At 43.6% G+C, this 12201-nt stretch overlaps 1 protein-coding gene across 2 annotated transcripts in view; it reads left to right on the forward strand.

Moving 5' to 3' along the window:
• Nucleotides 1-9700, forward strand: part of LOC147114121 (gamma-aminobutyric acid receptor subunit gamma-2-like) — a 177669-nt gene extending 167969 nt beyond the window's left edge. For both annotated transcript variants that reach the window (XM_085995739.1, XM_085995738.1), the window contains exon 11: nt 7936-9700. In XM_085995739.1, coding sequence (XP_085851865.1) covers nt 7936-8211 — 276 coding nt within the window. In that variant the 3' untranslated portion in view covers nt 8212-9700. The remainder of the gene's footprint in view (nt 1-7935) is intronic.
• Nucleotides 9701-12201: the final 2501 nt, after the last annotated feature.

The following is a 12201-nucleotide window of genomic DNA, read 5'->3' on the forward strand; positions in this document are numbered from 1 at the left end:
GCGCCTTAAGACAGGTGTAAAGCACTTGATTTAGCGCTCCAATCACCTCCAGGGGCGATAAAAGCCAAGTTTGCTGTCGGAGGCGATAATTAGCGCCAGGCGCTAAACTTTGCGCACGGCCGATAATGGCGCCCCAAACGGGGCGATACCGAATTTTTCCCCCTTGATCTTTTCCAGCAGGTGACGGTTGGAAGGATCATTGTTCTTGGTTCAGGCAGCAACTTTCCAGCTCCTAAAAATAGAAAATATTTATTTGTAGAGCACCTTATCACATGTCTCAGGATGAACTTTGTGACTTATCCTTCCTTGTCTTCACTGCAGCCTTCAACACAGTTGACAACACTATCCGCCTCGAATGCTCCTCCTCTACTGTCCAGATCAGTGGGACTGCCTTTGCTTGGTTCCAGTCTTACCTAACCGATTATCACTAGAGCATCGTTAAGAATTGTGTTCTCTTCCCGCTCCTGCACTGTTAAATTGGGAATCCCCTAAAAATTCATCCTTGACCTCCTCTTCCTCCTCATTTACATGCTGCCTCTTGGCAATATCATCTGCAGACATGGGAGTCAGCTTTCATACGTACACTGATGACATGCAGCTCTACCTCATCATCACCTCTCTCACCCCCTCCTCTACCTTTGTACTATCAGACTAATTTCCTCCAGCTAAACAACAGGAACAAAACCATGTCTTCAGCACCACCACAAAGTCCATATCCTTTCACTAATTCCATTCCTGGCTGATAACTTAGGCTGAAACAGACAGTGTGCAACCTCACCACCTTGTTTTATCCCAAGCTGAGTTTCTGACCTTATATGCTCTACATCACAAAAAATACCTATTTCCACCTCCATATCATTGTGCCATTCCTCACCGAACTCAGTCCACCTGCCGCTAAAACCTTTATTCATGCCTTTGTCACCAGAAGATTTGATTACTCCAATGGTCTCCCAGCTGCCATCCAATACTTCACCCACCATAAACTTCAGCTCGTCCAAATCCATCCATGGCCTCTATCCTCTCCATATTTGTTACCTCCTCCAACCTTACAATTCCCTTGAACTCTCTTATTCCACTGACTGTGTCTCCATCCTCCTTTTACTCTACTATTGGTGGAGGTGCTTTCAGCCGCCTAAATCCATCGTTGGGGCAGACCAAGTGGAGAAATATTCAGTAGAAAACAGAAGATCCAGAATGTTTATTTTCACGAGTGCTCATTACCACCAAGGAAGCTCTGGGATGTTTTTCGATGTTAAGTACACTATATAAATGCAAGCTGTTGTTTCAAATCATTTCAATTTTTGTAGGTAAATATAGCAGCCGTTGAACACAGTAAGATCTCACAAACAGCAATGAGGCAAATTAAATAATCTTTTTTGGTGGTTGTCGAGGCAGAAATGTTGGCCAGAACAGCAGGAAAGCACCCTACTTTTTTTGACTAGTATCATGGGATCTTTAACATCCACCTGAATCACCAGAACTAAGACAGGGCCTCGGTATAACATCTCATTTTAATGACAGCCTAGGTTACACATTCAAGTATTGGAACTGGGCTTGAGCCCACAATCTTCTGATTTAGAGGCAAGAGTGCTATCAACTAAGCCAATCTGATACAGGTCTGAGAAGAAATCAAGGTGAGAGTCGATGCCCCATCAAACATTTTTAGAACCTGGTAGGAGATGTCATAAAAGCTTGTCTTTTAATGTCTAGGAGATGAATGTGCAAACATGATTAAAAGAGGAAGCTATTGTGAAATTGTTGTGCCTGGACAGTTTGAGGGGGTGACAGAAGCAGATGCAAGTGCCATCTTCTAAGTGTCTTCCTTCTGTATTATGTTGTGCCTTCACCTTAGCAGATAGGAATTCTAGTCTGTAATAAAAGTATAAAAACAATACATCACCTCTGACTGCTTACTTTAAGGACACTTATTTTCTGCTCATCACCTCCAGGACTTGCATGTATAAATGAGTAATACTTGGTAAAACTGTATTATAGTAATTGTCTTCATGGCAAAGTGGTTTTAAGGCAGGGGAAACTAATAAAGGAGATTTTTTCTAGTTTCTTAATCCACAATAAAGAAAAAAAATAATAGTATCCTTTTTGTATGGATCTTAATCCTTGGGAGAATATCAGAAACAACTTAGAATAATTACTTGCAAATTCTCTTGAAATATATGTAAAATACTGGCCACTCATCTTAGTTCAGTGAGTGGACTTCCTTAGGGTAATGAGCACTCCTGAAAATAAATATTCTGGATCTTCTGTTTCTATTGAATATTTCTCCACTTGGTCTGTCCCCATGATGGATTTGCTTTTTCCAACTGATTTGCCAGAACCTCTGACCACAACTATCAATCAGGTCAGATCGATCTATAACTCCCAAAACATCTTGAACTCTTACCCTTCCTATGGATAATGGAAATTATCATCTATTCTCATCTCAGTTGATCTCATATTACTAATTGCACTCAATTGTAACTTTAGATAGAAATAATCTGATACCTTCAGCTTTTATCTGATTATTAATAATGTCTGAAACAAGCAATCCTTTTTATAGATAAAAACCTTCCTAAAAGGACATTTATTGGCATAGAAAAACCTTTTTACTTGGGCTGTGTGATATAATGAATACATTTGTATGAAATTCCAGTATTACTGCAAAGTGTGATTGAAACCCACTTGGAAAGGGTCAGAACCTAATATTTTATTTCAAATGTAATTGCATGTTATTTAAGATTCTTAATAAGGCTTATTCAGGGTGATTTACTCCCAGTGGGAAGTTGTGTTCATAAGTAGATTAGGTTGGAGAATCAAGGCGATGTTACAGCCTTATCGCCAACCTACACTCCTGCAAGTGTGTCTTCCCCACTAGGTGCACAGGATTGCAGAATCACCTCTATTATACCAGGTTGGTGTAGGGGGGAGGGTTTTACTTTCCTGGATCACTGGGCCTGCATCTGGGAAAGGTGGGACTTGTACAAGTCGGACGGGTTGCACCTGAACCAGAGCGGGACAAATATCCTTGCGGGGAGGTTTGCTAGCACTGATGGGGGGGGTTTAAACTAACTTGGCAGGGGGATGGGATACAGAGGGGAGCTGAAATAGGGGGTGATGTGCTGCCAATTATAGAGAAAAAAACAAGTCAGCTTGGTAGACAGGGCAAACATATAAGGGCAAGGCTGGATGGCATCTATTTTAATGCAAGGAGTCTTGCAAATAAGGTGGATGAACTGAAGGTGTTGATAAACACATGGGAGTATGATATTGTTGCTATCACGGAGACATGGTTGAGGGAGGGGCAAGACTGGCAGCTCAATATTCCGGGGTACAGAATCTTCAGGCGAGACAGAGGGGGAGGTATAAGAGGAGGGGGTGTCGCAATATTAATTAAGGAGTCAATTACTGCAGTAAGGAGGGATGATATATTAGCAGGTTCCTCTAATGAGGCCATATGGGTGGAGCTTAAAAACAAAAAGGGGGCAAGCACTTTGCTGGTAGTGTACTATAGGCCTCCAAACAGTCAGGGGGAGATAGAGGAACAGATATGTAGGCAAATCTCAGAGAAATGTGCAAATAATAGGGTAATAATAATGGGGGATTTCAACTTCCCCAATATTAACTGGGATAGTCAGAGTGTGAAAGGCTCAGAGGGTGTAGAATTCTTAAAGTGCATCCAGGAGAGCTTTTTGAGCCAGCATGTAGAAAGTCCTACAAGAGAGGGGGCGGTACTGGACCTAATTCTAGGGAATGTGGCTGGCCAAGTGGAAAAAGTGCTAGTAGGTGAGCACTTTGGTGACAGTGACCATAATATGGTAAGATTTAAGGTGGTCATGGAAAGGGACATGGATGGGCCGGAAATAAAGGTTCTAAATTGGGGGAAGGCCGATTTTAATAGGATAAGGCAGGATCTGGCCAAAATGGACTGGGATCAGCTACTTGTAGGAAAATCCGCATCGGAGCAATGGGAGGCTTTCAGAAGGGAGATTGAGATCATACAATGGCAACATGTTCCCGTAAAGGTCAAGGGTGGTTCCAAAAACCACAGGGAACCTTGGATGTCAGGGGATATACGAGAATGGATTAGGAAAAAAAGGAGGGCTTTTGGCAGATACAAAAGGCTAAAGACGGAGGAAGCCCTAGAGGAGTACAAAAAGTGCAGGGGGATACTTAAAAAAGAAATTAGGAGATCAAGGAGGGGCCATGAAATAACACTGGCGAGCAAAATAAAGGAAAATCCTAAGATGTTTTATAAGTATATTAAGGGTAAGAGGATAACTAGGGAAAAAATAGGGCCCATTAGGGACAAAAGTGGCAATCTGTGTGTGGAGCCGGAAGATGTAGGAGGGGTTCTAAATGAATTTTTTGCATCTGTTTTCACTATGGAGAAGGACGATGTAGACACAGAAATAGGGCGGGGGGACTGTGATATGCTCGAACATATTAACATCGAGAGGGAGGAGGTATTGGCGGTTTTAGCTGGCCTAAAAATGGATAAATCCCCAGGCCCGGATGAAATGTATCCCAGGCTGCTGTGTGAGGCAAAGGAAGAGATTGCGGGGGCTCTAACACATATATTCAGGACCTCTCTGGCCACAGGGGATGTGCCAGAGGACTGGAGAACCGCTAATGTAGTACCATTATTCAAGAAGGGAAGTAGGGAAAAACCGGGGAACTACAGGCCAGTGAGCCTAACATCAGTGGTAGGAAAATTATTGGAAAAAATTCTGAGGGACAAAATTTGTCTCCACTTGGAGAGGCAAGGATTAATCAGGGATAGTCAACATGGCCTTGTCAAGGGAAGATCATGTCTGACTAATTTGATTGAATTTTTTGAGGGGGTGACTAGGTGTGTGGATGAGGGTAACGCAGTGGATGTGGTATACATGGATTTCAGTAAGGCCTTCGATAAAGTCCCGCACAGGAGACTGGTCAAGAAGGTAAGAGCCCATGGAATCCAGGGTGCCTTGGCACATTGGATACAAAACTGGCTTAGTGGCAGAAGGCAGAGGGTGATGGTCGAAGGTTGTTTTTGTGACTGGAAGCCTGTGGCCAGTGGGGTACCACAGGGATCGGTGCTGGGTCCCTTGCTGTTTGTGGTCTACATTAATGACTTGGATATGAATGTAAAAGGTATGATCAGTAAGTTCGCGGATGATACAAAAATTGGTAGGGTGGTAAATAGCGAGGAGGGTAGCCTCAGTCTGCAGGACGATATAGATGGGTTGGTCAGATGGGCGGAACAGTGGCAAATGGAATTTAACCCGGAAAAGTGCGAGGTGATGCACTTTGGGGGGACTAACAAGGCAAGGGAATACACAATGAATGGTAAGACCCTAGGCAAGACGGAGGGTCAGAGGGATCTGGGTGTGCAAGTACACAGATCCCTGAAGGCGGCGGAACAGGTGGATAAGGTGGTAAAAAAGGCATATGGGATACTTGCCTTCATTAGCCGAGGCATTGAATATAAGAGCAAGGAGGTTATGATGGAGCTGTATAAAACACTGGTTAGGCCACAGCTGGAATACTGTGTGCAGTTCTGGTCGCCACACTACAGGAAGGATGTGATCGCGTTGGAGAGGGTGCAGAGGAGGTTCACCAGGATGTTACCAGGGCTGGAGCGCTTCAGCTATGAAGAGAGACTGGGCAGATTGGGTTTGTTTTCCTTGGAGCAGAGGAGGCTGAGGGGGGACATGATTGAGGTGTACAAAATTATGAGGGGCACAGATAGGATGGATGCTGAGGAGCTTTTTCCCTTAGTAGAGGGGTCAATAACTAGGGGGCATAGATTCAAGGTAAAGGGCGGGAGGTTTAGAGGGGATTTGAGGAAGAACTTTTTCACCCAGAGGGTGGTTGGAGTCTGGAACTCACTGCCTGAAAGGGTTGTGGAGGCAGGAACCCTCACAACATTTAAGAAGCATTTGGATGAGCACTTGAAATGCCACAGCATACAAGGCTACGGACCAAATGCTGGAATATGGGATTAGATTAGACAGGGCTTGATGGCCGGCACGGACACGATGGGCCGAAGGGCCTCTATCCGTGCTGTATAACTCTATGACTCTATGACTCTATGACCACAATCTGTCCACTACAAACTGTCCACAAAAATTGTATGCCTTAGGGCTGTTAGAAATGTGGGAGCAACTTTCTCCTCACTGTTACATGCATTGTGACTAATAGTACTTGTACTGTGAATTATTATTACACAGTCCTATGGTCCTAAAGGCATTGGGACATATGGGGGGGGAGGGTTAATTAAGCCGGGGTGAAATTCATCTTGGACAGTAGGGCAAAATAGGTGATAGTCCATCTTACACACTACTCGATTTCCTTTTCCATTGACTTCAGTGTACAGTCAATCATGCTCTGCACGCAAGGGAAGCCAGGTACTGTTACAAAGGCAAGAGCTTTCTCCTGTTGACTGTTGAAGTCAGTGTGGAAGGCAATGAACTGCTTGGCCCTGGCAAAGAGGGCATCAATCACCTGCTTAATGCAGCTGTAAACTGCAGACTCGGAGATGCAACTGATGATCCCTGTTGCAGACAGTGGCATAAAAGTTCATGGCTGTGGTGACTTTGACGACTATTAGCATGGCATTCCCCCCCCAGTCTAGTTGGCGGGTCCGAGATTGTGTGGCCCTTAGTCGACACGCGGTTAAAATGGCATGCTAGTCCCGATAATGTCATCAGGATATGACTTCGCCATTTAAATTAGACCCCTTCTCTGGAGCAGGCGGCCGTCTCGTGCCTGATTTCAGGTAAGATAAGATGATGGAAGGAGGAAACATGTCAAGAATGCAGCTCAAACCCCCACCTGCCATCTTAACCAACCACTGGGTGAGGGTTATTAAACTAAGTGATATATGTGACATTTTTTCTGCATGTTGTAGTATTTTTTTCTTTAACAGGCCAAGCATAGAAAGCTAATTCATCTCTTTTAAGACTAGTGATAAAGATCTGGTTAAGCAGAGATCAGCATTACTGCACTAATTTATTGTTCAAGCAAATCTGCAATAAACTCGGTCTATGATTTCATATTAATTGGGTTTACAATTTTCAGGCCCATTTTCAGCCTATGGACAAAACTGCCCTCTGTTCCTATCACCCAGAATGTATGATTCAACATATTGTAGTTACCAACCTCATATAAATTGAGTTAAAAAAGTATAACTTTTGATTGGCAAAGTCCATGTATGACTGCTTCGCATGATTGTACTACATTCCTGTACACACTATTTTTACAGTGGTGTGGTATAACTAAGAAAAAAGTACAATTTTTGAATATAAAATTCCAACACCCCATGGCAGATACATGAGTCGGGTCTACAGATACCCCTAAGAATGTGTGTGCCAGCTCGGGGGTTGGCGGGGGCTAGTGGCAGCATTTGGAAGGAGGGTGTGCAATTTAAAATTTGCTGTCTAATCGCTGGGTGTAATCATCACACGTTTATCAAGTGACAATATTTAATATTTGAATTTAGCCCAGAGGGTTTCCCATTGAAAAGACAGCACCCGGCACCTCCAATAATACAGCATTGCCTCAGTACACCCAGACTGAAAGGATGTACGTCCCCTCTCTCTGTAAGGGCACAAAGTGAAATCTTGTTCCTAGTGGATATGTGTGCACAGCTTAGCCTTGCAAAGTATCCCATATTCTTGCATTAATTTGACATTAATCCTACAAGGTGCAGTGATGTGTTTTCTTCAAAGTCTGGGGTCAAGGCACATTGCTGGGTACAATAGAGGAAGTTTTATCCCGTGTCTAACCTAAACTACACATGATGTTAGAATGCTTGATACTGGCACTGGGCAACTTCCTTAGCAATGACATTCTCCATCTTAGAAGAGCAAAGAGATGCACAATTCTTTTTTTGATTGTACAATTTTTTTCATCACACCACCGAATTAAAGTGTTTCTTTCTTGGAATGATTATAGGCGCCTACTGTTGATATCCGCCCTAGATCAGCTGCTGTCCAGATGAACAATGCCTCACACCTGCAAGAGCGGGACGAAGAGTATGGATACGAGTGTCTGGATGGCAAGGACTGCACCAGTTTCTTCTGCTGTTTCGATGAGTGCCGCACGGGAGCATGGAGGCAGGGGAGGCTACACATCCGTGTCGCCAAAATCGACTCGTATGCCCGTATCTTCTTCCCCACAGCCTTTGGTTTGTTTAACCTGGTCTACTGGGTAGGCTACCTTTATCTGTAAACAAAAAGAGCAGGCAGAAACGTAGGCCTTATCTACTGCTCATCCATTAAGATCATGTGTAAAAACAGTTAATGGGGAAAAAGTTGTAAATTTTTAAGTATGTCTTACACAGATTGGTGATTGAAAATTCAGTGCATGTTTTTATTTCTGGGCCAAAAATGCTATGAAATCTTTTTTTTAAATATTTTTCTGTGTCTCTGGAGGACTGTATTTTTAAATGAAGTGTGTGGCAAGCCAAACTCACTTATTTATCTGTTTTCTTGGCACAAAAAGTGGCCAGAAAAGCACATTTGAAGTTAGATTTGCACTGGAGTCAGGCTAATGGATTCCTATGGCTTTGGAACATTGCTCAGCACTATGTTTTCCTGATGTAGTGGGCAAAGAAATGAAAAAATCCTAAACAAACTCATCTATCTATGATTTTTTTCCACTGTCTAGTGTATTCTTTGCTATGATTTGGGAAGATACTATTAGTAAACTATTACTTTAAAAAAAATCAAATTCTAAGAAAGAGTGAAATACAGTGGAGCAAGTTTTAAAGTCAAAACAGAAAATGCTGAAGTACACAGCATGTCTATTAGTGTCTCTAGAGAAATGATGAATTAACAGAGTCCCTTCATCAGAATTGAAAAAGGAAAGGAAACAAAGCCCCTTTATCGCAATAAATCTTCAGATGCTGACAAACTGGGTGTATATTTCCAATGTCTTTTTTTTTCTCTTGTTATTAAGCCTTCTGCTATAATAGAGACTGTCCCCATTTGAGGTAAAATTAGCGATTTTAGCTGGTTGAGGGGCTATAACCCTAATAAGAAGGCCCATTAATAAGAGCTGATTGATAAGAAGGCTGATTTTCATGAGTTTGTGATAATGATGTTTCACTTAGGAATCTGCCTTTTTTTTAATGTAATCTTTTCCTCTCATCGGTGCCTCCTGGGTACTACGCACCATTGCCCAGACAAGAGAACAGGCTGGTAACCTGTTCCCAGGCCACTGCCAGTTCTGTACTGTAACCAGGTGCTAGGAGACAAAGTTGGTCAAAGAATCCTAGGATGGAGGACTTGACCTAATCTTTTCTTTGATCATCGTGGGGAGGTGCCTGGTCTGTATTTCGCGTCTACCCCCTCCTTCCCGTATTCATCACTTGAGATTGAAATACCTTGCTATGTGGGCAACTGTAGCCACATGTTGAGATTTAATACGTTTTAGCAAAAGTTGCAAATATCTGTCACAGCACAGATGTTGTATGTACCAGTACTGGTACCATAGTGCCAATGAAAGGATCACAGATGTACTTCCTGTTTTGAGACTGCTTGAGATCTGACCTCAAGGTTTCCAAATTCTTTGCACACATGACACTCGCGTGCTGCACTGTTACGATATTGATGCACATCTTGACAGTTACATGTAAAGTTTTATACAATATCTGTAATTAAACAGCTGTAGCAGCCTCATACTTGGTGATACTAATAAAAATACAGGAATAGACTGATCCAGTAGTGAGAGGTTGTTCACTTATACCTATCCGCTGCAACATGAATATCATTGATTGTGCTGGAATGCTGCTGCTTTCAATGACAGACACTCATTGCTGACCAGTGATTTAGTTTATAGCTATTGATTGATATTTTAAAGCTTGCATCACTTGTCAATGGATATTAACACATACCAAGGCAATGTGCTTGTCAAGGTTATGTAATGAAGTAAGGCTTTGTATCATTTTGCTTTTGAGACACATGGACATTTATCACCTTCAACTTAACTACCGGCTTAATGTTGAAGCCAGGCATCTGGGGAACTCGATGGTCAGCAGTCGCACCTCATTTTTGAATGTCACAATGTTCTAAACATCAAAGGCAGCATTGATCCCAAATTGCAGGATTGTCATTGAGAAAAGAAAAATTCTAATTACAGAAAAGGCAAATGTGGGATTACGTTTTTACATAAGAAACCTACAGGGCTTATAAAATACAATTTTTGCAATTGTACCCTGAACTATTCACATAAATACATGTGTAGGGACAGATTATTTATGACGTTGCCTGGCTTTGTGTGATTAAGCAACTTATCAGCATCGAATGGAATGACTGAAGTCTCTTATATTACTGTTCCTTTCTGAGTTTAATTTTTCAATTAACAACAGCAGTTTTGATATTACCTGATTGTGGTTGTCATGACTTGGATCAACAGAGGCTTACAGCTTTCATGTCTCTGGTGTGCTCAATAGAAGCAAATATATAAAGGAGAATTATCTTCATGAAACTTTATTTATTTATTTATTTACAATCACACAACACAACAACTTGCATTTATGCAGGAAAATGTCCTAAAGTACTTCCTAGAGGTGTAATTTTAAAAAATGGACACTGAGCCAAACAAGGAGATATTAGGAGAGGTGACAAAAAGCTTGGTCAAAGTGGTGGTTTCTAAGGAGTGCCTTAAAGGAGAAGATGGAGTTTAAGAGACAGAGCAGTTTAGCGAGGAAATTCCAGAGCATGAGGCCGAAGGGAGGAGGAATACTGCAAATCATACGTGACTTGTACACGATGGCCCAGATTTTACAGTGGGTAATGATGGCGAACTGTCAGTTTTTGCCATCATTACCCCTCTGAACCTGACCGTAACGTCAGGATTTAGCACATGCGCATCTAAACGCATAAATCCTGAAGTTGTGGTCAGTCACAGGCTGCGCTATGGAGTCCCCCCGCCCCCTGCCGCCCCGCCCCCCCCATAGCCGGTAATCCGTGAAATCAGTGGAACTGATGAAAACTTGAGCTTTTCCGCACTAATATCGCTGTTAAATGTTAAGCCTTGTTGGAATAGGTGTAACTGGGGTTTTAACAGCGTACTGAATGCTAAATAACTGCTCTGACCCTGAAAAGCTAAATTTTATATTTGTGAAGTATCAAATTTCTCCATTGCGATAAAAATTAAAAAAATTAAAAAAATATATGGGGGAGAAATTCGGTTGATAGCGCCATGGATTAATGCCTAAAGAGGCTGAGAAGTGGGGCGCTAGCCAATTTCCGGGTGGGCGCAAGGCGCCGAGCGCCTCGCCCCATATTGAGCATGCATTTAGCGCCGGCGCTAAATTTTAGTGCCTGCTCATGGGCGCAGGGTGATTATGATGTCATTTGAGTGTGCAACGCCTTTTGGGTGCCCCAGACCGGAAATTCAGCGGCGCCCCCCTCCGTAGCGCCTGGCACTAATAGTGACAGCTTACCTGGGCTTTACCAAGTCGCTCTCGGGCTGGAGGAGCGTTATTTAAAGGGGACTGGTGTGGTTTAAAAGCGGCAGCCATTTTTGGATCGCAACTTCCTCGAGAGCTACAAAGAGTTGCTGAGCTGCACACTGAGAGCCATTTGACCACTGAGCCAGCGCAGGCAGACGATCTTCAGCCTTCTGACCATCACCTTGCTGTTGGTGAGCCTTGACAACGGGGAACCTTCCTGTGGGCAGTTATTATGGAGGCTGCATTGGAGGGGAACCTCCTGCTGCTGAATCATCTGGAAAGGGCACTGAGATGCAGGGACAGGGGGGCGGGCATGGCCAGACGGAGGAGGGCCAACAGACGTCGCCACAGCAGACCTTACGCTGGCAGGGTTATCCGACAGCAGTTTTCCTACATGAACATGCCGGAGGAGCAGTGTGTCAGAAGGCTGCGATTTAGAAAGGAGGTGGTGACTGAGCTGTGCCAGCTGCTTCAGACAGATCTGCAGCCTCAGATAAGGTGCATGACATCTCTGTCGGTGGCTGAGAAGATGGCTGCTGGCCTGAACTTCCACGCGAGCGGCTCTTCTCAGGCTGCGCGTCAGAGGCTGATCAGAAGTAGCTTCTAGGCCCCTCTCACGGAATGCTTGCTGCACGGTGGCATAGTGGTTAGCACTGTTGCCTCACAGCGCCAGGGACCCGGGTTCGAATCCGGCCTCGGGTGACTGTCTGTGTGGAGTTTGCACATTCTCCCCGTGTTTGCTTGGGTTTCCTCCGGGTGCT

Source organism: Somniosus microcephalus, chromosome 8 (assembly GCF_052327205.1).
Source record: "Somniosus microcephalus isolate GS21.2 chromosome 8, FLI_Smic_1.0, whole genome shotgun sequence".
Lineage (NCBI taxonomy): Eukaryota > Metazoa > Chordata > Chondrichthyes > Squaliformes > Somniosidae > Somniosus > Somniosus microcephalus.